Raw genomic sequence first — 25,737 nt, 5'->3', positions numbered from 1 at the left:
AGCATTACTCTGGAGCCAAAGCTGTTTGCCTGTGGTCCTCTTTTGGAGCTGATGCTTTCCAGGATGTGACCCAGTTCTCCCTACAAAAGGATCCCAGTTGCACTCTCCGCTCTGATTTCTGCACTACACAAATTGTGAAAACCATTAGAGGGCTGTCTTTAAGAAGAACACATTTAAAGCTGAAGCAGGGATGACTTCTGGCTAAACCTGTGACCCTTAAGTTTGCATGAACTGGAAATTAACTTTTACCGCTGCATGTCTTCTTGCCTAAGTTTCCAAAGTGCCATTTTCAGTGCTGTCTGGACTTGTTCTCCTTTCCAAGAGTGCTGCAAATTAATTCCCTGTAAATAGTGGCTGCTGACACAGCAGCCCTGCTTGTGTTTAGCATTAGGAAGGGAAAGGAATGGCAGGAGAGCCCAGCCCACTGCTAGAAGCTGTCCTACTCCTCCACAGGTTGGGTGTGCATGTGTGTAAGAAGGGAAGGGAGTGTATGTAGGGCTGGCAGTCAGCTCCCAGCCCTGCCCTGTCATTGCTTCCAGCTGGTTCAAGAGTCAGATGAGGGCAGCCCAACCTCTCCTTACAGGTTGGGTGGATAGGAAGGATTGATTTCCTCTTCCATTCCAGCCAGTCTTGGCTTTATTCCATAGTAACTCTTCTGCTCAGGGCGTAGAAATTCATCAGTGCATGTAGTGTCTTTGGCGGCTTGTTTTTCTTTTCTTCCTTTTATCTTCTTCTTCCTTCCTGTTTTCTTTTTCTTTTTTTTTTCTTTCTTTTTTTTTTCTTTTTTTCCGATGGTCCTTAGGAACAGCCTGGATGCCTTTGAGCTGAGACTCTTGTTTCCTAGATTTAAGGGAGGGAAGCAGGATAAAAAGCTGTGAAAGGATACTCGTGACTTTCCAGCAAGTTCTAGCTACTCAGCAAACAAGCCCCAATCCTGGGCTCTTTGTAAAAGCCTGGAAGCTCTTTTTACCCTTGAGGCTTTCAAAGTGATGGGACGCAAATGAATAAGACTGAGGAGTTTTAAGAGGTCTGCCATTGCCAAATACCTCCTCTAGCACAGCTGCCTTTCCTCGAGACACAGAGAACTGTGGTGTGCTATGTAGCATGTTGAGCATGTCCTCACATGGCCACCCGTGCTGATTCTGCATGTAATGCTGGCAGTGAAGTGGGCTTTATCCCAGCCTCATCTGGAAATGAGGGCAGCTGGAGTACTTACCCTGCAGGGAGTGTCTTCCTAGGACTGTGGGCCTGCTTGGACTAGAAAAACTTGCATCGAGCCCTGCTGCTCTATCAGCAGTACACACCTGACACTGTCTCCATCTACCAATGCCCAGGGCTTTCCTTGTTATTCGTGGGCAGTAGATGCTAACTCTGCAGCTGTACAGGTGAAAACAGTTTTCTTACTCTACACAATTGGCTGGGATGTGAAAATGTTTCTGATCTTCAGGAAGATCCTGTGTTTGCCTCTAGGATACAATGATGCATATGGACAAGTACTTCAGATCTGCCAATGTTTTTTGAGCTTGTACCTTGTGTTGCTAACTTAAGCTGCTGAACCCTTCCTACCCTCCTCCTGCCAGCCAAAGCTGTGGCAGCAGTACTAAGTGGGAGCCTGCTAAGTGGCATTGCTACCATGCCTAAGTGTATGATGTTTACCAAGAAGGCAGGTGTCACTTCTTCCAAATGTGGTTCATGATATATCTGATGGGAAACCCTAGTAGGCAAACTGATGGCTGCCTGTCTGGGAACAGCATTATGTTGCTTCTATAGCCTGGGTATTTTATAGAATTTGAGCTAAGGCGACTAGGCATTGTTACTAGCTGTCCTGGAAGGCAAGCCCATGCTCAGAAACAGGGCTGATAGGTATGATACACAAACAGCTTTTCTGTCCTAACAATTTTCTGAATATAAAAACATGACTTAGGACTACATATGTGGGGAGTTCCTCTGGACTGTACCATCTCGCTCTGAAAGCACATAATTGTGTAGAAATAGTATCCAGGCAGTGAGGAAAACACATGCAGTCATCACTCGAGGTTATCTCCCAGCTCTGCTTCACCACAATCCCTGGTTTGTCCCTGATATTTAAATTGTCTTTTACTTGCTCTTTGCTTTTCCATGCAGGGATCAGTGAGAGCAGGAGGAGGAAGAGGGCTGGAAGGTTGGGCTGCAGGATACTTTGAGCCTTATCTTGCCAGAGAAGCAGTTCCCCGGATTCTGTGGTAGTATTTGATACTTTGAAGGAAACTAATATTTATATAGCCCTCTTCCCTATCACCTTCTTTCTCCAACTTGCTTTCACAGAATCTTGCAGCCTTTGGGAGGACCAAGTCCAACGAGCAGTAGAAGGGCTGCGCAGCACAGTAGCTATTATTTCACTCAGTAACTAAAAACCTTTCTCTTTTGTCCTAGTTCTGGACACGGCAGGCCAGGAGGAGTTCAGTGCGATGCGGGAGCAGTACATGAGGACAGGAGATGGTTTCCTGATAGTCTACTCCGTGACAGACAAGGCCAGCTTCGAGCATGTGGATCGTTTCCACCAGCTGATCCTCAGAGTCAAAGACAGGTGGGTGCTGCACCACTGGATCTCCCCAGCCCTGTTGCAGACCATGCTGTGGGGCTTCAGGTCCCTGAGACCTCCTGCTTGTTTCATGGTAACTTCTTGTGTGCTCTGTGTAGGTTTATAGGTCTGCATGTGGGATGATAAATATCCATTCTGATAAACTTTCTGAGTTGCTTTGCATGTGGGAAAGTTTGGTGGATGGAATCCTATAATGAAGTGAAATGATTTTGGAAGGGAGAAGCTCCAGCCAGACTGCCTGGTCATGCCAGACAAACCTTAGAAGGTTCTACATGGCATAGGCCTGGGAACAAATATCTTGAAGGGGAAAATGCCTCAGGTTGGGAGGAATCATTTTTCTCGAAAGGGGATAAATGCAGTTAATGCATTGTGCTGTGTAGCAACTGTTTTCAATGAATGAAACATCTCAGCAGGGCAGGGGGAAAGCAAGACTTGGTCGGCTGCTCCACTCCCTGTGTACATGTGGGAGAAATTAGCACTGGGAGATTACTATGGTGAGCAAATCCATCCTGACAGACCTAAAGGAAGCTGCCAGGGCTTTATCTTTCAGGTAACTCCCTCTTCCTTTTCCAGTTCAAGAGATGGTGATTCCTTTTGCACTAGGTGGAGTGTGAATTAAGCCCTTATTTGTCTGCAGCTTTTAGACATTTAGTTTTTCCGTTCATAATAGCTGTTAATTATGGAAGTCATCAAGAAGAGCCACCGGAGGGTTCGGACCTCGTTGCTGGCTTCCTTTCACAGCTCTGAATAACTTCCCCACAGGAAGGGTGGATGCCTATCATGTGAGGTTCACAGCTGACAGCTCTTCCAGTAAAGCGTCCCAAACAGAGCCCGTGAGAGTAGAAAGTGGAGGAAAATCCACCCTTTGATTTCATCTAAATGAACAAAAACGTCAGTCACTCAGCCTGCCTCCCAGATAATGATGGCGTTTCCTTCACTGCCGGCTTAGCTTAGGGCAAGTTCACCCTGTTTCTGAAAGCTGAGGAAGACAGCAAAGTGTTTCCTGTAACCTGCCACAAGCAGATGTTGGTTTTGTCTAACTTAGCTTTGTGAAAATAGGATGCAGTGTTCGTTGTTTTGCTTCGGACTGAAACCTCTAGCCCTCCTTATGCCGTACAAACAAGCAGCAGCGTGTGAGAACCAGGAAGTGAAACAGGCTCATGAAACTGCTTGTGTTTCCCCACGCTGGAGTATATAATGCCAGGAGTGTAACACTTCATTCTGAGATTGTTCCTATTGCTGTGACTTTTCTGAACAGCGTGAATTAAATAAACCATCCTGCCAGGCCTGCGCCCCGGCTTTCAATCTAGCAGTCAGTTTTGAGGTCTCTGAATCTAAAGCGATTGCAAGCTGCTGCTCAAAACCTCTGTCCGTTTTCTCTCCATAACCTAAATTACAGTAAAGCTTACAATTGTAGCAGCTTGTCCAAATAGCAGTCACACAGCTCACAGCAAAGTCCCCACAGAGTTTTATGCCCAATGTAAACATGGCAAATGAGATGCTGTCCAAATGCAATCCTTCTCTTATCAATGTGCCACAAGCCAAAAAGAATCAAATAATTCAAGCAGGTGTTTTGTTCCAGAATAATCAGAGTAAAGATGTATCAGTGCTCAGGTGTAAATGCTAAATCCACATTATCAGAATTAATAACTGTAAGACCCATTTAAAATGCAGAGTACAGTACAGTGCATTTCCAGCCAGAGCAATGGGCAACATGCCAGGGAGAAGATGGAGCCCTTATCATCTCAATGAAAAATGACACAAACTCTGTTTGAAAATCCAGGGAAGTCTTTTATGCAGCAGTGAGTGCAGCCAGCTGCTCCTTGCTCTAATAAAATCAGCTCCGTTACAGCAGAGAACACTGGAATCATTTTAGGAGGGTTTAAAATTAGCTATAAGAGAATAATGCTGCAGTAAGCATCAGTTATTGGCAGTTACCTCCTTCTTCGTAGCAGTGGGTAAAGGCCACGCAGCACAGCTCTGCTGTGTGTAATGCAGCTGGAGGAGAGGCTCTCCTATGGGAGGTGGAGCAGGAAGGAGCCACGCTGCCAGCACCTCCCATAGCATGATCTGGCTTAATGTAATCCCTGGAGCTACACAGACCTTTACCATGATCCACACACCTTGTCAGGAAAGCCTCATGCAGGGCTCTTCCCTTGTAGTGTCTGAAGGCAATCACTTATATGCCCGATAAAGTTCAAGGAATACTGAGTAGTAATACCAAGCAAGATGGTTTTGGTACAGAAGAATGGTTGTTCGTCATGCTTTCGCTCTATGATGAGAAGCAGAAAATAGTAGATAATAGCATCTGGAAGTATGGCAAGACCAGGTTCATGCCAGCCTCCTCACAGCTACCACTGCTGGTCTTGGGGTAATTACAGTCATTGCCGCCAGTCATTTTCTTCCCAATTTGATGTCTCCATATGTGTGAACTCCATGATTATCTTTTCTTCCCCGGTGGTTGCTTTCAGTGGATAAGCATCGTGCTGTTCTCCACCAGGACATGAACTGATACCCATTCTTCTGACTTCTTCTTTTTACCTTGCAGTGATGAGCAACTGTAAGGCATGCAGCTACTGAGATGTCTTCACTGTTATAAAAGAGTCCTGTTTCTCTGTTCAAGATTTGCTTCCATGCCTATGTTAATTTCCTTTTATAGTGGTTTTATTTAGCTGGATTCACTCCATTACCCAGCGTTACGATGGCACTTAATAAGCTCCTGAAATGCCTGTGGAATAAGGGTGCATGTGTGCATGTTGTCGAGGTAAATTTTTATGAGCGTGCATACTAGTTCAGTCTGGGGGCTGATGTACATTCGTATGATTTATCTTTATATTTCTTTATAATTACATGGTACATCTGTAGCTGAAATTGCTTGATGTCAGTATTAGAAAGTGAAACAGACTTGGTGTTTTGTGTCGTTGCCTGCTAATAACTGTTTTGTTTTCTTTTTTTTTTTCAGGGAGTCCTTTCCAATGATTTTGGTGGCAAACAAAGTTGATCTGATGCATTTACGGAAAATTACGAGAGAGCAGGGAAGAGAAATGGCAACAAAACATAATGTAAGTCTGCAAAATTGTTTAATTGCTTGTTTTAAGTACCATTACAGGCATTCAGAATTGAATTACCTGCTTATATGGAGCTGAATTGAAGTATTTTTCTTAGAATTGAACATTTGCAATTGTGTTTCGTCTACCATGAAGCAGTAGCTACAGAGTTTCCTCAAAGCAGGGTCAGTTTGTTGCTGGAACTAGAAGCTCTACTGCATGCAAATCTGTGGCTGTCACAAAGTCATGTGTATAAGCTGTCTGCAAACAGTGACAAATGTGAATGCTCAAAATGAGGGAAGAAAGCACAACCTCTCAGACTGAAAAAGGAGAGTCAGAAGTTAGGAAGTACACCCAGGTGCCCACATGAAATAAACTCGTTAAAGATAATGGAGTTACAGAGTTGTGAAGTCAATATAAATCTTGCCCACCATCCTAGCTCTGTAGTATTCACACTAGTTTAGCTTGAGAAATTGCTCTTGGATTGGTGTAGATCACATGATACTTCGCTAATCACCTCTAAATGCCAGAAGTCTTGAATACCCAGAGGGAGGCAGCAGCTCCAGTAGGAGGTGCTTAATGAAAAGATAAAGGTAAAAGCAAACAAGCCTGAGACCTTTTGGCAGCTTGCTGTGCCTCGATGGCAAACTACTTTGTGTTTCTAAACAAGGCACGATGGGATTTTGGCAGGGCAGATTCATTCCCTCCCCTCCCCAAGGAAGCTCAGTGCTGTAAGAGCCAGTATACTGAAACTACAGCACAACACATTCCACCCATCTGCATGTACACACTTTGGAAAAGGATGTGCATGTAAATGCTTTGTAAGAGGGCAGTTTCATCTATCTGCCAGCGTGCTGGACAAGCGCTCTTAGGAGGCTCCATCTGTTTGTAAGACTTTGAAGAAGATCATTTTACACCAAAGGGGAATTTTAGTCATGAAATATTCATGCCGTTGTCCTAATAAGATGTGGCAAATGAGAATTTTTGGCAAGTGCTCATCTTTCAATCACCATCAGCAATTGCTGTGTCTACAGACACAACCTAGGAAGAGAGAACATCTGGCTACATGGAGTCTTGTGATCACTCTTCCCCAAATCCAAGCTTTCTTTAAGCATGAAGATGTTGATAGCAGTGTCATGACAACATTTTGTTTACTGGTACTTCTCTGGTATCTTAGACATCCCGTTTCTCCATCCTGTAGAATGTTTCTCATTTTGAAACTGATTTGTTTCCAACATATAAGCTGATACGTACCTCTTTCATGGTATACTTCTCTCCTTCAGATTCCGTATATAGAAACTAGTGCCAAGGACCCACCTCTAAATGTTGACAAGGCCTTCCATGATCTCGTAAGGGTAATAAGGTAAGCAGTAAACTCTTGGCTGAGTTGGTGCCTGTGGGTGGGACGTGTGGGAGTCCTGGGTTGGAGAGCAGAGACAACATCTGGTGGGGGCAGGGTGAGATAGGCTACTTGGGGTAGCTGATTTCTGGGTTTTAGTAATCTTCCTTGTTCTGTACATGCATATGAATGTTACTAATATCACCTTTGTAAGAGACCAGTGCTGGACAGTTTGAGAACTAGTTGTGACCATGACAGAAAAAAAATGTTAGTCACTGAAGAAAGCAAAGGTTACTACAGCAATTGGTTTTAAAAGGCCAGTATTAAAAGCTGTGGGCCAGTAATGTGTTTCTTCATGGCTTTCTCATCTCAGACTCTCATGTTGCCCTAAATTTAAAGAGCTATTTTTTTTAAACTCATAGGTGAGTTTTGCCATTTTCTGCTTGCTAAATGGAAAAAATTAAGCCACTTTGTATGAAAAACAGCATGATCTAATGGCTAAGCCACAGGTTTCCTCCTCAGACAGCAGAGGTTTGTTCCCAGTTCTGGCATGAGCTGCTTTTGTTCGTTTTGGCAAACGCCTGCTCTCTGGGTGAACCCAACTCCCATTGCTGATGGCAAAGTACTGCTGTCCAGAATCCTGGCTGCCTCACAGGAAAAGAGCTGCATGCACATCTCAGCATCTCGTTGATAACCTCCAATCTCTCTGAAGATTTGTTTTTCTGGCAGGGGTTGTCTGCCAGGTTTTTCTGGGCCTTCATTTTTCATGTGATGGGAGGGCGCTGAGCTGAAATAATGCTCCTCCCCACCATGCAGTCAAAGTGCCTTGCTTGGCAATTAAACCATGAGACATTTATTCACAACGTATCTGTACTTGTGAATATCTTAGCACAGCCTCGAGCCAGCCTCTATCAAAAGCAGATGGTACTGCCCACTCTTCCCACATATCTGAAAGGCAGGGGGCAGAAAATCTTTGGAAACTACAGAGCAGAGTTGGCAATGTCCCAAGCTGTTTCCCAACTGTTCTGGAACTCAGCATTAGTTGGCTAGATATTACTTTTTGTTACAGCAAGTTCTTACCACAATCTATTCTACTCTTGGGGGAAAAAAAGAAAAAAGAAACATAACAAAAATAAGATGGTGAGGTTCTGTTTGCTTTCTCTGCATAACGTGACTCCAGACACAGCCTGGATGGAGCACTGTAATGATACAGCACTAACTTCTAGCCCTGACAATGTACTTCATAACCTAAAATACAGGTGATCTACCTTATTTCCTGAAGTAGTTACAGTGAGGATTATTGTTAGCCATGGGAAATTCTCTGTGGCATCAAGACTGCCACGTGATTTGTCCCTCAGCTTTGTCTCATTCTGGTCCTGATACGTTTGATACTCACCCTGCATAGCAAAGAGGCTGATTTTGAACTATTCAAGCTCTCAGGTTGGTTATTTAGGCTCTGAGTCAATGGAAGCTGCCTATGCCTGTGTGGTTTATCTTGCAGTAGAATTTAAGTCCACAGACTGCCTGTCAAGTGTTTGAACTACACAGCCTTCTGTTGAATTTGCAATGCTGGACTGACTTGAGTGGTTGGTGTGATCGGGTAAAGCTCCTGTAAAGTTTTTGGCACTATTTTAGCTTGACAAGATTGGGTGTTATATCTGAAGGCACAGGACTGTCAGTGTAGCACCTGCTGAAGATCTGACGCAGCGTTTCACCATCATTTCTCTTTAAACAATATGACTGAGCAGTGCCTCATCTTTTAATGAGAAGGGAGAAGCCACCAGCATAACAGCAGATGAGATGAGGTTGCTCACAGCCCACCTGACTGATGAGGGCTGTTGCAGCATGGCACAGGTGGGCTGGCAGCTGTGTTTTTGACAGCTGTGGCTACAGCCAGAACCTTCCTGGGGCAAGACACAGAGAAGGACACAGGGCGCATCCTGCTCTCAGTGCACTGGAGCTCATCACAAGTTCCGTGGGAGGCCAGAACCTTGTTGGCAGCAGATATGCCATTTCTTTTTCTGGAAAAACAAAAAAAAACACAAAACCACATCCACATCAGTGGCTAGGAGACAGTGCCAGCTGAAACCAAATCCTTCCAGGACCGTTTATTTCTCAGAGCATCCTGTATCATAGAATCGTAGAATGAATCATAGAATGCCTTGAGTTGGAAGGGATGTTAAAAAGCACCTAATGCCAACCCCTGCCATAGGCAGGGCTGCCACCCACTAAGATCAAGCTGCCCAGGGCCCCATCCAGCCTGGCCTTCAACACCTCCAGGGATGCAGCATCCACAGCTTCTCTGGGTGATGGTTGATGTTGCATTTCTTGGAGCATCCCTGTTTTCCAGGTGAGTTGAGTAGCTCTCTGGCGGGCAGCAGATGCCCCTGGGCAGCTGGAGGCTTCTCAGGTCATACGTCCCTGCTCTTAGCCTTGGTGCTTCTGTATGGCATCTTTTCCCTTCCCCTTGAAAAGAGAGGTTGTTAGCTGTGTGGTGTGAGAGCCTGTGTGTTGGTGGAACGTGAGTATGGGAGTGCATATATATGTATTTATAACCCAATCAAGTGTCTGACCCAGCCTTGTGGCCGCTGGCCTCACCTTATTCCCCTTTCTCCCTCCCTCGTAAAATAGGCAACAGATCCCAGAGAAAAGCCAGAAGAAGAAGAAAAAGACCAAATGGAGAGGGGACCGAGCCACAGGCTCCCACAAACTCCAGTGTGCAATTTTGTGACGGGGGCACTCAGGAGCGCCTTGGACATCTCCCTCCTGCTCCCAACCCACCATGACCTGAGGCTCCCAGCAGCTCTGGCTCGGAGGAGGCGGCTCGAGGGGTCTGGACCCTGGCAATCAGCTGGAGGGGCTGCTCGTGGGGCCGCACGGAGCAGAGCTAGCAGGAAGTGGAAGGGAGCAGCAGGACTTTGGTGCTCGAACGTTCCCAGCTCCTTCCAGAGGCCTCCATGGTGTGTGTTTAAAGAAAAAAAAAGAAAAAAAAAGAAAAAAAAAAAAAAGAAAAAAAAAAAGTGTTGGTTTTATCTGCAAACATTTCTCCTTGTGACCCTTTTATGAGCAGCCATGAATAGACCCATTTGGTACAGTCGTGTGTGTATGTGTGGGAGAAGGGAAAGGGCTTTGCTTTTTTTTTTTCCCTTGTCCTCTTTTTCTGTTTTTTTTTCCTGTCGTTTGCTCAGCAAGCGTTGGGTTGCAGAGAAACATGGCTGGGGTTAGACTTTTTGCACTGAACTCTTTCTTACGCAGCAGTGCCAAAACACAACTTCATATGAAAGTGCATAGATTTGAAGGAAGAAAATGAATTCCAGCTGCTCTGGGTGCTCCAGACATTGTGTCAGACTCTGGAGGGCAGCCAGCTCACAGACCATAAACTCCAGCTTAGAAAAGGGGGTTTGGGCTTGGATATATTTTTTTTCCTACCCTTTGTCAAGAGGTTTTATTTCTGTTTTGTAACTCGGGGCATGTCAAAGTTAAGATGTTTTGTTAACCTGGAAGTATTTAAATTAAAGTAATTTACAAATGGAAGGGTATGGCATCTTTAAGGGGTTGAGGGGAAGGAGAGAGGAAGTAAAAAGTGAACTGAGTTTGTTATCTGAGTGTTGAATTTCTGCCTTATAAATGTGTGTAAAGTGGTGTGATCTAAATCCTTCTTTATTATTCCTTAACCTTTCCCTGCAATCCACTCTGGGGTAGATGAATTGTTTTGCTTTTCCCAGGCTCATCTTGCACTCAGACAAAAAAAAATCTGTTTATGGGGCTTTGGCTTAATATTTCTTCTTCTCTTCCCTGAGAGTTGATGACTGGAAAGGAAGAGGTGTTTTCAATGTGGTTTAAATGGGACGCGTCTCTTTGTAAGCTTAGCGTATCTAAAATGCTACAGTGAAAACAGCCGAGACTAAATATTTTTGCTTTATGAAAAGGCAAGGCAAAAAAACCGCAGCCATTCAAGCTGCCAGAAAGATGATTGTGCACATCCTGGAGGGGCCACGTTTTACTTTCACACCTTTATTGGCAGTCAGGGTTGTAATGGTGGGTTGTTGGGTTTTTTTTCTTTAATTTAATGGATTGTCATCTGCTGGACCGAAGCCATCAGCTCGATTCATGAGGTCACTAACCTCCTTTGAAAGTAACAACTTGCTTTTCATCAGGTTGAATCCTGTTCAAATATGCTTTATTGGCATAACTTAAAATATTGGCAGAGCATGAGTGCCTGAGAGATGTGTGTCTGAGAACAGCAGATTGTGGCGCTGGATGCTGACGATTCATAGAAGGTAGTGGATCATCACCAACTTAATTGTGTTTGTCTTTATAACCTGCTGCTGGATTTCACTTCCTGACTCTTTGCCAGGCCACCTTGTAAAGTGGGAGTTGGCTGCTGGTTGTGTTTCAGGTGAGTGCAGCTAATGAAAACGTCTCCCTCATTTGTCCAGTCTTTGTTACAGCCAAAAGACAGCAGTCATCTCAGCAAGCTGCTTAGCGTAATGCCGGCTCAGCTGCCTCCATCCTCTTTTGTGCCACGGCAGATGCTGGGGATAGATTGAGGATGGGGGTAGTGGAAAGAAATACTGTTTGTGGACCCTCATTTTGGACAGGGGTCAAGTGCTTCAGTAAAGCTGCAGCATCCAGTGTCAGCCCAGGGCTGGCTGCAGCAGCACCCTCCCACTCTGGTTTTCTCCTTGGCTGAAGCACAGTGACTGAAGCATCCAGGTCAAACCCGGCCCTTGGGACCTGCCAGTATCTTCTGGGGGTGAATCTCCCCACAGGCGTCATGTTCATTCTGCCTTTGAGAGGTGTCGGATGCTTTACAACCAAACCAACTTGATGTTACCCCGTTGTTGACCCCCTAGAGCCCTTCCACTTAAAAATAACCTGATTCCTGCTGAAACCCCTCATCCTTATTATTTTTATCTAGCCCCTTGGGAACGCTTGCCTGAAAACAGCATGTGTGCATCTCGAGTCACATCTGCAGGGTACTCAGCGCTGCATGCGGGAAATTGTCTGCTTTTTCTGAAGCAACTTAATTGTTCCTTCAGCTTCTTTAGCAACTAACAGCTACTGCAGAGTAGTGTGGGGAGGAGGGGAAAGGAACAAATGAACAACCAGATAGGTGTAATGATAAGGCTCAGGGGAGCATGCTCTGATTTATCCACCTTGATCAAGTTGTTAGAGCACGGAAGGGATTCAAAGCCTACTGCCATGTACCTCACCCTTTTGCATTCATGGCTGTTCTGGTCCAAGAGTATCCTTCCTCCGTGTGCAGCGCATGGGACCTGATCGGTCTGATGGTTCAATTGAACAGTGTCTCAGCCAAGGCAAAGCTGCTGAGTGAGAATGTGGCTACATCTGAATAAACTGTGTTCAGATGATGGTGCTCAGCAGGAAGACAGCAGAGATAGGGAACAAGATGACAGCAAGAGCTTAGTGGGAGGCTGGGATTGCTTGGTTTGGATCAGATGCTTGCATGAAACAAGAGGCCGTTGCACTGTGTTGCTCTGCTCCTTAATCTGCCGTAATTAATTTTGGCTGACTCTTAAAACCTACAGCTGTACTAGAATTTGTAAACTGGGCTAGGCTGAAGGTTTTAGACATACATTGTGTGTCTGAGCTTAAAAGATAATGAGCAGACAGCACTGGTAAGCATGGAAAGGACTGAACTGAAATACTGGCTCAGACTTTTTTGTGGGTTTTTTGTTTGTTTGTTTTTAATTATTACCATGATGCAGCCAGAACTGAGACTGCCCAGAGCCTTGCTCAATATCACTTGCCAGTGATTTTGAGGGATGGTTGCTAAATGCTGCTGCAGGGCTTGGGAACTTCAGGCAGTTGCCACAGAGCTTTGAGAGTGGAGTGTGGGATACGGTTTTTTATGAGGCATAAGTGATAGGCTATGCTGGATATCAGTGTTCAGCTATGTATGGGCTAGAGAGGAGGCTGAAGAGGACAGAAACTCTTCAAGCCAATGTGACAACCATCAAGTCAATGGATGTACCTGAAACTGGGCAGAACTGATCTGTCTGGAAACATGTTCATTTAGTTGGGGGTTAGTGCCCAATGCAGTCTATCAACTACAAGTTAACTGAGAGGCAGAGCATTAGTGCATGTAGAAAGTGCTGCAGCACATCTACACACCCAGCACTGCAGCAGAACTGAGGCGAAGGACACAACTGCTTGAGGAGTGCTGCAGGGCTGGGGTGTAGCTCCCTGTGCGGGGATGGGAGCTCTGCTGGGGCCAGCGGTCAGGTAGGCTCCATTCTGTCTTGTGCGTGTATGTTTGACACCACTGGAGATGTAACAGGACATCCAAGGCATTTGCTGGAACTTTCAGATGGAACAGAGAGGTCTGTGCCTTTCTGCAGCAGCAGCCAGGTAAGACTGATGAGCAATGGCTCTATAGCTGCATGCACTGAGAAAAGTCTGTGGGTGCTCTAGCTCCTCTTCTGCAAAGTCACCTGTTCTACAGAGGCTCACCAATGCATCAGAGCAAAGTCTGAAACAGAAGGCATTAATTTCTTGACCTGTATTAACTGCATCTTGCAGCCCAAACATTCTTGTGAACATCACTTGCACTTGTGAATAATTCAATGTTTGGCTATCAGGGATTCCACTGATATTATGCAGGCTTTTTTCTTCTTCATGTGAGGGCAATGAATATTTTATAGATGATCCCACAGGCACGCTTTTGCATTGCTGGGATGACATGGGACTTGCCTGCAGCAGTTGTGGAGCAACAGCTCTGGGAGGGCTGGATCCCCAAAGGGGAGAGCCGATGCTGTGGCACAGCAGTGTGCTCAGAGCTGGCTTTTGTTCCCACTGCTGTGACAAATGAGGAGCAGCTGAGGGGACTGGGATTGTTCAGTCTGGAGAAGAGGAGGCTTAGGGGAGACTTTATGGCTCTCTACAGCTACGTGAAAGGAGGTTGTGCCAAGGTGGGGCCCGGCCCTTTCTCCTTGGTAACAGTGATAGGACGAAAGGGAATGGCCTCGAGGGAGGTTCAGGTTGGATATTAGGAAAAAAATAGGCAAAATTTCTCTCAGAAAGGGTGGTAGTGCACTGATATAGGCCGCCAGGTGGTGGAGTCACCACCCCTGGAGGTGTTCAAGAGCCATGAGGATGTAGCACTGAGGGTCACGGTTAATGGGCATGGTGGGGATGGGATGATGGTCAGGCTGCGTGATGTTAGAGGTCTTTTCCAACTTCAGTGATTCTGTATTTTTATGGAATCCCTGCTGCTCCCCTCAGCTCCACAGGGCCCACCCACAGGTAGCTGAGGGGTTGGGCAGGAGAAATGCACAGGTACTACTGAGGAGAGGCAGAAGGAAAACTCACCGTCCATGCCGGGAGCTCAGCACGCCTCTTTGCATCTCAATAGCCCACGCCTCCTTAGAGCTGGAGAATGGCAATGAGAAGCTGCTGGGAAAGCCGGGCACTTGCTGGTAAGTCCGGGCGTTCTTCTCTGCGAGCTCCTTATTGAGAGCAGCGTTTCAAACCGCACTCCCCAGGATGCAAACTGACGAAAAGCAGGAAATTCAAAGTGAAGGCTGGATGCTCCCGCTCTGCTCGCACCATTGTGGCTGCCGAACAAAGCACAATGGTGTGAGCTGGGACGGGCGCTGGCCAGCCCTCCCCGGGAGCTTCCTGCCATTCCCTTATCCTGCCTCCCTAAGCTTCCCGAGAGCCCAAGCCATGTTAAGGCGCTGAGTTTCCCACAGAGGCGGTCGCAGAGTTTCATTCCCACGTTCTTGTGCAGAATGGTGAGGGCTGCCTGTCTCTTTTTGGCCAGAAGGGTCCTATCCGTGGTAGGGGGCCATGTAAATAGCATTGCTGAAGGACACCGTTTGTCCAGCACAGCCTGCATCCAGCCCTTGGGGAAGGGCTAGCACCAGCCGGATGGTGCTATGGCGAGGAAGGCAGTGTGTTTTCAATGGCTTTAAGTTGCACCAGGAGCAGCTCAGGATGGGCACAGACTGCCCATGGATTGGGTGCAGTCACTGTCCACGGAGGTGTTCAGGAGCCATGGAGATATGACACTGAGGGACGTGGTCAGTGGGCATGGTGGGGATGGGGGTGGGCTGGGGTTGGACTGTGTGATCTTAGAGGTCTTTTTCAACCTTAATGTTTCTACTATTTAATGTTTTATTGCCCAACTACAGGTTTATTGAGTCCTAGCAATGGGCTCAGCAGGGTCTCCTTTTACTGTCACCAGCGTGGGGAAGTAGCAGTCAAAATTCCCAGAGAGCCAAACAACAGAAAAGTTGTCTTTAACTCCCCAGTCCTTTGTGTCCCTTCTGTGCAGAGGGTGGGAGCAGCACTGCCCCAAAATGCTGGTGGGAAGTTATTGAAGAGGGGAGAATGTTAAAGGGGATCCCAGCACTCTGTGTGTGTGTCAGTGAGAGGTGCTCCCTGCTACTTCTGTGATAGGAGAGAAAAATACCCCCCCAAAGAAAAAAGGGAAAGGAAAAGTGGAGGAGACAGCTTCCAAGCAAACAGATCTCAGACGGCTCACAATATTTTTCCAAATGCATTAATCTTCCAAATCCAGTTAGCTGGACTCAAACCATAGTGACGGCGTAACCAGAACCTTCTGAGAGGTCACCTTTTGTTCTCCGGGAGATCTCTGTAAAACAACGGGCTGAAATCTGCGCTTGGATGAGACTCGTTAGCACGGCTGTTTGGAGCACTGCTGCTCTGACATTAATGCGGGCAGATAATCAAAGAAGTATTAAAGCTCGCAATTAGGCAGAGATAAAATTAGCGCAGAAAGAGCTCAAAGTTAAGCCAAAAGAAAACGGGTTTACAAAAGCCCGTTTAGCATTTCAAACAAAACGAGGACAAAAGGCCGCGGTTACTTTGCATTCCGGATTATGGATGCTGATGGTACCTGGTGTGGGTAGATGGGGTGAGCAACCCAGGGCCGTGCGGGCAGCAGCTGGAGCTTCCACTGAGCTGAGGCTTTGGGCCGGTCCCAAGGGCAGCCCTACTCCTTCCAGCTACTGGAGCTCTGTTCAATCATGCCCTACCACTAAAGTGTAGCTCGTGTTCTTCTACCAGATGTCCTGCTGAAATGCTATTAGGAGCCGGTGCTTTGTGTTAATTAAAGGGAAGTTTCGTAATGAATTCTTTTTGCGAGGCAACAGTGACCTACATCACCTCCTTCAGCCCTGCGGGCTGACAGAACACATTGTGGTCACACCGGGACATGGAACCCCTCCAGGGTGCTGGGAGGAACTGGGGTGCTCCCCAGTGATGTCCCATGCCTGCTGAGAGAGAAGCTGTGGGGTAGCACCCAACACTGCCTTTCAGCATGGCACAGTTGCACACACATGTTCATCTGTGCCCAAGAGGCTTAGGCTGTGTCATTAACATTAATCCATGACAATATAATCCATAAAGCGCAGCAGACGCGTGCAGCTGCCAGGCTTAAACCCATTCTGCGAGTGTGTTGGAAAAGTAAGCACTGCACAGCTCCTATGGGGGGAGAGGGTGGGCAGAGGGAGCCCTCTGTTCCTGAGCATGTGCTTTTAAGAGAGAAAATACGCCCATGAACCTGCAGATAAATGTTGCTTGGACAGAAAAGCCGTGGCCAGCTTCTTCCTTCATACAGAAGGCCCAGAACGGTGCCTACCTCAGGAGCCATTCTTCTCACAAGACAGTTTCGATTAAGAGATTGACCTCTTCCAAAATCATTCAGTTCTGCTGCGTAATTCATTCCTAGCTGTGCTGGTGACACCTCTACAAGGCAGAAAGGTGCTTATGTGAGTGGATGGAGCAAACATCAGTTTGTGTGTGGCCTTCATTTCTATCCAGCCCTGCTCTGAGCCCCACAGTGCTCTAGGAATTGCCCCACTGCAGGCTCTGCCCCATTCAGCCAGGGAGCTCATGCTCACCAGGTTCAGGGTACAAGGCCATATCACAAGCACTCCCTGCCCCACCACCATGCAAAACTGATAAGAGATGTATTTAATGCCTAAGGAGCAGCATGAATGCTCTCTGCTGAGCCTCTCAGGAAGCTGCTGGGCTGGCAGAGCTCTGCTCTGCTGGCCATAAAACCATTGCACTTAAGTGTGCTTCCAGTTATGCTTCAGAGCCTTCTGGTGGGACATTACATCCAGAGTGCTCACCAAATGCATGCACTGCAGATAGAATCACTGCAGCATTGGTGCAGTTTGCTTCCAAGCAGAGCACTGGTACTTTGTTCTCCATTGCTTTCTGGTAATAAAGGGCTGAGGTACAATTGGCAGCAAACCCGTGGGCCTTTTGGCTAATCCCATCTCAGGCACAAAAAGGAAAACCCCTCCTGACAGCCGTGAGCTCTCAGGGAAGAGTTGGCTCTTCCCATCTTTCCCTAACCATAATGTCACTCTGTCACGTGCTGTCATCCTCCAGTTCTCCTCCAGTGTCACTTGCAAAGATCTGCTGACACTCACAGTGACAGTGTACTACGGATGGCTTTGCAGCAGGGGCTGTGACAAATCCAGTCTGTGTGTGTCCTGGACAGGAGGGCTTTTAAAATAAAAACCTCATTCTTCTTCCCTAGGGCTTTCTAATGAATTGCCACATGCAGCAGTGCCCTAACTGAAACGTCAGTGATAAGCCATGTGCCCATCAAACTGCGTCTCACTGCTCCAGCAGCACAAATCTGCTCCAAGAGCTCTGCTTGGAGCAGAGAGGCTGGAAAGCTGTGCAAGGGAGGAGGATGTGGGAGCATTAGCTGACAGCTGCCTGAAGGTGAGCCAGCAGTGTGCCCAGGTGGCCACAAAGGCCAGTGGCATCCTGGCTTATATCAGCAATACAAGTGCAGCCAGTGGGAGCAGGAGGTGATCGTCCCTATGTACTATGTACTTTGCACCAGTAAGGGCACACCTCCTGTGTTAAAGGAAGATTGGGTGGGGGTTGGCCTCTTCTCCCAGGTAACAGTGATAGGACAAGAGGCGATGGCCTTGAGTTGTACCAGTGTATGGGAGATTGGTAATCACAGCCTGAACCTCTGATTAATCAGCTGAGGCAAGTATGGGGTCAGCTGTGGGAGCACAGGTGAGAGTGATGTAGCTGTGCTCCCGGAAGGGGTGGAGCTCGACTCCATCCCCTCTGAGACCTCATTTAAGGGCTGACTCCCACTGAGGCAGCATCTCTTGGAGATTGCTCACCAGTGAGGACTGCCCCAGCTCCTTCAGCCAAGGCACCACCACTGGTGAGTTTTCTTTTACTTATTCCTTTTGTACATTTGCTACCATCTGTATATTGACAACCAATACAACCAGGAAGGTTCAGGTTGGATATTTTGGAAAAATTAGGCAAAATTTGTTCTCAGAAAGAGTTGCAGTGCACTGGAACAGGCTGCTCAGGGGTGTGGTGAGTCACCATCTTAGGAACCAGCACTGAAAGTCATGGTTAGTGGGCATGGTAGGGATGGGCTAGGGTTGGATTAGGTGATTTTAGAGGTCTTTTCCAACCTTAATGAGTCCAGGATTCTATGATTTTAAGTTCTCTCCCCCTTGCCAAATGCTAGCCTACCCCAACCAACCCCACCACGCCATTATCTTACCCCATATCCTTGGCTCTCCAGCCCCGTTACACCCTGTACACACAAAACTAACAACTTGAATGGGTCCCAAAGTGTGATTACAGCATCCCAAAACAGACCACTCCCAACAGCCTCTATGCAGACAGTGAATGACCAGCAGAGCCCAGGGCTGGTTGCCCAGCCGCCCACACTGGCTGACAAGCAGCCATCACAAGCTCAGAGCTGGCAGCTCCTCACTGCCTGCTCCATGGTCATCTCCTTTTGCTTTAGTGCTTGCCAGGGTAAATCTGGGTCAACATCTTTCCAAAGCACTTCTGTTCCCTTCCTGTCTTGGCTGGCAGAAGGACATGTGCCAGGACAGCACTGAAAGGCCACTGGCTGATGAACACTGACAGGCGGGGAATGACAGGTCTGGGTTTAAGAGTGTAGAGTCTGAGCACAAACACAGACACACAGAGCATGAGCCAGCAAGTTGCAGTAAAATCAGAGCCTGACAAACATGTAGGAATGTGTTTGGTTCCTTCAAAGTACCATACAGGTCAGTGGGAAATCCATTGTTTCCCTTTTTACTGTGGCTAAGAGCCTCTCAGTTTGTCTATTATTGCTCATTATGCTATTCTGTATTATTGCTAATACATGTAAGAACCCAAGGATAAAATCATACTTTCTGGGTGGACCGGTGTGGAGCCAGGAGTTGGATTCAATGATCCTTGTGGGTCCCTTCCAGCTCGGCACATTCTATGAGTCTGTGACACATAGACCAACACAACTCTGACTGTTGGGATGCTCAGAGAAAACAAATAAACATATCCCAGCCCTATTTCAGTAAGCATGCAGAACGACTGGGGTGAGTAGTGGTGCTTGGTAGTTCTCATGCTTGGCTGTTGGTAATTGGTTGATATCTCAGGGATGGAGTAACACGTGGAGGTTGTTTTCTGCAGCATGTGCTGCTAACATTCTGGTTTCTTAGGAAGATCCTTTTGAAATTAGACACAGCTCCTGCAATCAGCCCAGGTGCTTCTTTTCCAGCCAGCAACATTACATAAGCACCATTGATCCCAAGGCTGGCTCTTGGTGCTACTGTCCAGCCCTTTCTGCCTGAAATCCCACTCAGCCCCGTGGCACTGTGCACCCCATGGATGACAATAGGGAGGCAGGGCTTCTACAGCTGGGATTTGGCCACTTTCTGGCATATTGCATTGATAAAGCCTGGAGAAAACAAGCACGGAGCAGTTGGTGGCAGAGTGAGTAAGAGTCGGATGTGGCGGGGTATGAGATGTTCAAAGTATGCAGGCCTGGCTCCGCTACCAGCAGAGCAGTTGGCCTGGCAGCTGCTGGTGTCATGTGTTTCAGCTCGTGTGCTGTCAGACAAGCACATGAGAAGTCATTTGGGCAGCAGCAGAGCAAACAATTCAGGAGACAGGAGAGATTTTCTGAGTTCGGTACAGAGGAAGCTCTGAAAAACATGGGTGATTTGTAATGATTTTGGTCATTTTTCTCTTGAGCAATGTCAGGAGAATGGGAGCTGACCTCGGCCACAGGGATGGGAAAAGCAGACCACAGGGTGGCTTGGAGCTGCCCCTCCATCTCAGGTGCAGGGTAAGCACAAATAGGAGCTCAGTTCACATGTAATGCGTTTATTTCACACTGAGTACATTTATTCCACTGCTCTGCATCCCCTGCAGCCCCCACCTCGCTCCCATTAAGCACTCACATATGCTGCTGGAAGCCAGGGCAGCTGCACTCATCTATCAAAGCCTGTCAGCCAGAGAGCATAGGCTCTTCCCATTAATTAAGCAAATGTAATGTGATTAGCTAAGGCTGTAAATGTTTCACTTAGAGAGCTACAAAACACTGAGTGGCACAAGCCCCGTTTTCACACCCTTGTGCCATCTCAAATGTTCCTCTGGGACTGAGAGGCCTGTGCTTAGATTTCTGCCACCGAGAGAAAACAGGGAGCTGTGATAACGTTGGGGATGGCTCTTACTTTGTGTCTTTTAAAGTGCTGTTTGAATTATGGGAGCCTGAAGATGACATTAATTTCTATGCTTCTAAAAATACCTCCCTGCCTACACCTTTTTAAACTGAGGTAACAAGAACTGCTGAAAGCTGAAATTTTGCTAAGAATGTGCACCTCATTTAAGCCTTCTGCATGCTTTGATGGGAAACGCGTATTACTTAACATTTAAAGATCTAAATTGGGGTGCTTCAGGCTGTCAAGCTGAAAGCAAATGGAATGTTCATTGAAAGTCAGGCAGAGAATAAGAATGTTCTTGGAGTTGACTCAAGTAGCACGAACATGATCTACTTAAGGACTTAGAAATTAAAGTGGGATGAAGGTGCCAAGGTCTAATACAGCTGAGCAGCCCCGTGCCAGCCCTCAGCTGACTCTCGGGGTGCATGAACCCCAAAGGCACCCCCAGCCTCACAGATGTTCACAACCATAGTGAGCATCACAGTTATACTAAATGATCCCAGGGCTCTCTTCCAAACTTAATGATTCTGTGACTGTGACTTCTCTCTCCCACCCTCAGCTTGGTGGGACCCAGAAATGCAGCATTCCTTTCTCCAAATCCCCGCAGCAGCTCAGCCCTGTAGGCACATGCTAAGAATGCCCCAGACATGGTGGCTGTGCCCACAGATGGATTAGGCTGCTCCACAGCTCCCAGTGGGACTTCCCAGCCACTCACCTCTATGCACAGCTTGCTGGAAGTTGAGCCCAGTGCCCAATGTCTCACCCTGAGCACTTGGGATCAAAGTCCTGGCACATCCCAAGCTTTCATGTGGATGAGAGAAATAGCCTGGACTTGAATCACGAGAATCATTTCTTGAAGCCAAATACATTTCAACAGGCCATCTCACCAAGCCCTGACATAGCTTGTGCAATCTTCTAGATGACCCAAATTGCCAATTTTATTTCCAGAAATCTACTGGGTTTTCTCCAACAGAAGACACAGCAGCAAGGCAAGGCAGGGATGTGTGCCTGTTGGGCTCCCCTTCTGGCACACAGACACCTTCATGGACACTGGGGTAAGAACATGCTTTCTGCAATTGCTTTCCCATCACTCCCAGAAACATCCCAAGGGGCACGAGGAGGAAAATATTGCTTGAAAGCCCTCTCCCTTCCTATCTGCAACCAACCAATGCCACAGGTAGCTGTGACTGTGGGCAGGGAAGGGAATGGCTGCTGTTGGCTCGCTGTCCTCTACTGGGAGAATGTTCTGCTACAACATGGTGCTGCCAATGCTTCCTGTGGGCTTTGTATCTATCTTAACAGTGCTCTGTGAGCCTCAGCCTCTGCCCTGGGAGCTCTTCTGACTGCGAGGTAGATATGGAAAGGGGAAGTGCTGCTACACTTATCTTCATAGCTTGCTCCAAAAGTAATGCTTCCTATTTATTTCTGTGCTAACTATGACGGACACAAAGAGCCCCTTTGCTTCATGAACACTTCCATGTCAGATTGCCCCTCTGCTGCCATCTATTGCCCGGTGACAACATGTAACAGAATAGTGGTGGGAAGGTTCAACCTCTGACGTCCCAACATAAAATAGGAGGCATTACTTTCAGAGCAGCCCTTGTAGATGAATAATACTGGAAGCCTAGATATTTAGCTCAGAGGTCCCAAGAAGCCCATCTGGTACCTCAGTCTGACACTAGCATTTAGTGAGTATTAAGGTAATGGCTCTTTTAAAAAGATTGTAATTATATTTACCAACGCAGTCACTGCAGAGCCCTTCATAACATGTATATATAGTTGCAATTCGGCATGTGCTGTGGGTATTTTATAGGGTTAGTCCTAACATCACAAGCTAATAATACCGAAAGCAGAGCGATGGGTAAATCACAGGGGACAGTGCACTCAGTGTATAGCTAACAGTGATTAAGTAGTTTCTGCTTTCAGGAGAGAGATAAGGGCCCAAAAGAATAGGTCCCTCGATAACATCAGGTAATTCTTATATATGGTCCTCAGTGACACAGGCATAAATCACAATAAAACCCATCTGCAGATCTGAGAGGTGAAACCATAAATCCTGCTTTATAAACGAGACCTGCACATCTGATAGTGTGCACTACTCCAGATTTACAGCGGCTGTAAGCGATGTACCAAGGTTCACAAACCCATCGGCACTCTCTGGCTGGGGAAAAGAAGGGAGTCAAGATATTCCAAGGGAGATGGGTGTATTTCAAGGCGCACTCAGGAATGAGAGGGACTGTGTGTGCAAGTGAGGAACTGATGCTTTGTACAGACTTGTCATGTCTTGACCTTACATTTGAGCCCCTCTCATCTGGCGCTGGTTCCCATGCAGCCATAGCACTGTGTTGTGCCCTCCCTTTTGCTCCCCTGCCTGATGAGTAGATGCAGAAAGAGATATCAGAGGTCTTTTCCAACCTCTGTGACTCGATCTCTGCATATCCTTACAACCTGCTCTTACCTCTGCAGTTAAACCAAGGTACTATTATTACTGTGTTATTATACTGTAGATTATTTCATTTTGTGCTCATTATTGGGACCGGTACCTTTGAAACACCCTGAATTTCTTACAAGCTTCACATTTGGCATCCATTTGGACTCAGCCACCTAGCACACCTTCCTGCTTCTTTGGGCAGATCCCCACCTGAACTTTCACTGCAAAATCTCTTCTTACTCCTTCATTTTTAGCAACTTCACAGCAGATTTCCAGCACATTTTGCAGCCGGGGTTAGAGCAGCCTCACAGAGCTGACTTCTGTTCCTCTTAGGGTGTTTCTGCTACAGCACATTTCCATTTCTACATAACTTGAGTCCAGCAGCTTTGCTTCTTTCAAAGCAGCGTGCAGCTCCCAGGCGGGACCTCTCTCTGTTTTCAAATGTCATCTATGTAAAGTTCAGCACCTCCCAGGTAATCAAAGGCTGCACTGTGTTTTCCTCTAAAATGCCTCAGGGAATGAGCAGAACTGAAATGTCAGCCTGAGGAAGAAGTGCCTCCCAAAGGGTGAACAGAGCGCATGGAAATAACACACACTGTTTCTCTAAGGGCACCAACACGAGACCCGGTGATGTGCATCAAACTATTTGCTATCTGTTGTCTCTCCAGAAATATTTCTTTTGAGGTTTGTAAAAAGAAATAAATAAATGAAGATTTCTGTATTGTCTTTTCAGGGATGCAGAAGTACAGAACTCCAGCTGTGAAACACAGGTCACTACGACAACTGCATCTGTGCAGGCCATCCCCTGTTTCTCTGCCTACCTGAATTTCTTGGCCATAGAAACATGTAAGGCAAATGGATGGAGGCCTCTAAGAGAAAAACTCTTCCACAAGCTCAGTGCAAAATTCCGTGGATGGAGAGAATGCTGTTAATGCTTCTGGTGAGGGAAAAGCCCCATTTGCTTTCAGAAAGGTTCTGATACATTTGTCTCCTTTTTACACTCCCATACCTCATTTTGGTGCTGCCACCACGTAGCTCATAGCCAGCCCTTGCATCCAAGTCAGCTGAAAGCTATTAACATTGCCAAGCAGCTCAGAACCAGTCAGTGTTACGTGTAAAGCTGCTTTCTGACCATCTTCTTAATTAGTTTTGCTGGCACTTGCTGCTAACAGAATAAAATAGAGTCTAAAGCACTTGTCTTCCATATTTCCAGAGTATCAAATCTGGGAGGGCTATTCACATCTGAATTGCTCCACTCAGACTGTCATTTCATTTTACTTTCTTTTATTGGCAAGTACCACCAACAGTGCACTCAGGTCAGTTGTGTGGCTGAAGCAGCCATATTCTAAGCCTGAGCTCTTGTCACTCACAAGCCTTTGCCCAATGTATACAGCCAGCTTCAGCTTGCTTGCTGCAGCATCTCTGAAGGTCCCAATCCCAGTAGTAACTGCAGTGCTTTCAAGACAACATGTCATCCTCCTGTTTTGCCCATAGCTGTCCAGGACAGCTGGGCATTTCTAACCCTCTTTATGGACATCACCTGTGCTCTTCAGCAGCATAAGATGAGGGTAAGATGAGCTTTGTGGCACCAGGGGGCTGTTGCTTCCCATGGGCACTCATCAGAAATGTAATGGCTCCGGACATCCTCACCCACTGGCCTCTCAACCCATCTGTCCCCCACAGTTTGCTGGCGGTCACTCTTCATCTTCCTGGCCAGGAAAGGCTGGTTGGAGGTGGGATACATCATGTTTCAGATCATAATTGATCTTCAAAGAGCACATTTAATGCTGCTAGCCCACTTCAAAGTGAAGCAGTACCTTCCAACCACCCTCCTCCGTACCATCTGATAGCTTTCTTATGTTATTTTCCCTGAAGATTCATTCCACAGGCTTATAGATATGCTCAGTACCTAAATCCAGCAGGGTCCCCAGAGTTTCCTGCTTTCAGATGTCATCTGCCTGGGACCTGTTGACTAGAAAGACCTGGGGGTTCTGGTGGCCAAAAAGCTGGACATGAGCTAGCAGTGCGTGCTTGCAACCTGGAAGGCCAATTGCACCCTGGGCTGCCTCAACAGAGGGGTGGCAGAAGTGAGAGGGAAGGGACTGTCACCTCTTCTTCTTTGTGCATGGTGGTTCCTGCTGCTGTTGGAGCTGTCAGTCGAGGTGCCATGGCTGCGCTCAAAGAAATAGAAATGTTTCTGTTCCAGAGGCTTCCAGACTGGCTGTCTTCAGGCAGGGAAAGGACCCCTCAATCTTTCCCTTCCTTAAAAGAATGCAATTCTCTATTTAAATCTGCAAAGCTCACTGTTTCCCACCCCCCATCCCCTACAGTGAGCATCTCGAAACTTGAAACAGGCTCCCCTAGCAAATAAAAAGAGGCAGCCCGATTAGTTGCATGGCAGCAAAAGTGGGTTAATCGCAAAAACTGCTTCTTATGCTGTCATGGTTCAGATAAATGGGTTTAGCACAGCAAGCAGCCAAAGGGCACGCATTAGCGGTTTGTTCTACAGCAAAGGGAGAGAGCACACTCAGAGGACACCCCTCGGAGGCATCTGCCTGCTGCCTGTGGAGCTGGTGGCAGACTTCCCGCTGCCTTCAGTGGAGCTGAGACTGTGCTGTAAATAAATATGTCTGCTTCTAAAGGGTATGAGAGGCAGATCAAGCACAGGCAAGCTTTCCCAGCATCTTTTCAGATCTTTTCCTCTTTCTCCTCTCTGGATTTCTACAGCACTGAAGTTTCCTTAAAAAAGCAATGGTTGGAACGCTCTTTTTACATAGAGCCTCTGCTCATATTGAGGCAGTGCAGGTGTGGCTGGGGTTTGTTCACACAGCTTT

General features: G+C 47.0%; 1 protein-coding gene across 8 annotated transcripts in view; it reads left to right on the top strand.

Annotated features, from left to right (window-relative positions):
- The window catches only part of MRAS (muscle RAS oncogene homolog), a 35,658-nt gene extending 25,038 nt beyond the window's left edge, over positions 1 to 10,620 (top strand). For all 8 annotated transcript variants that reach the window (XM_072341522.1, XM_072341525.1, XM_072341521.1 and 5 more), the window contains 4 exons: positions 2,413 to 2,566; positions 5,544 to 5,643; positions 6,912 to 6,991; positions 9,599 to 10,620. In XM_072341522.1, the coding sequence (XP_072197623.1) occupies positions 2,413 to 2,566; positions 5,544 to 5,643; positions 6,912 to 6,991; positions 9,599 to 9,698 (434 nt within the window). In that variant the 3' untranslated portion in view covers positions 9,699 to 10,620. The remainder of the gene's footprint in view (positions 1 to 2,412; positions 2,567 to 5,543; positions 5,644 to 6,911; positions 6,992 to 9,598) is intronic.
- The last annotated feature ends 15,117 nt before the right edge of the window (positions 10,621 to 25,737 follow it).

This window comes from Excalfactoria chinensis, chromosome 7 (genome assembly GCF_039878825.1).
Source record: "Excalfactoria chinensis isolate bCotChi1 chromosome 7, bCotChi1.hap2, whole genome shotgun sequence".
NCBI lineage: Eukaryota > Metazoa > Chordata > Aves > Galliformes > Phasianidae > Excalfactoria > Excalfactoria chinensis.
The sequence above is the reverse complement of the archived record's forward strand: the minus strand, read 5'-3'. Positions and strand labels throughout refer to the sequence as shown.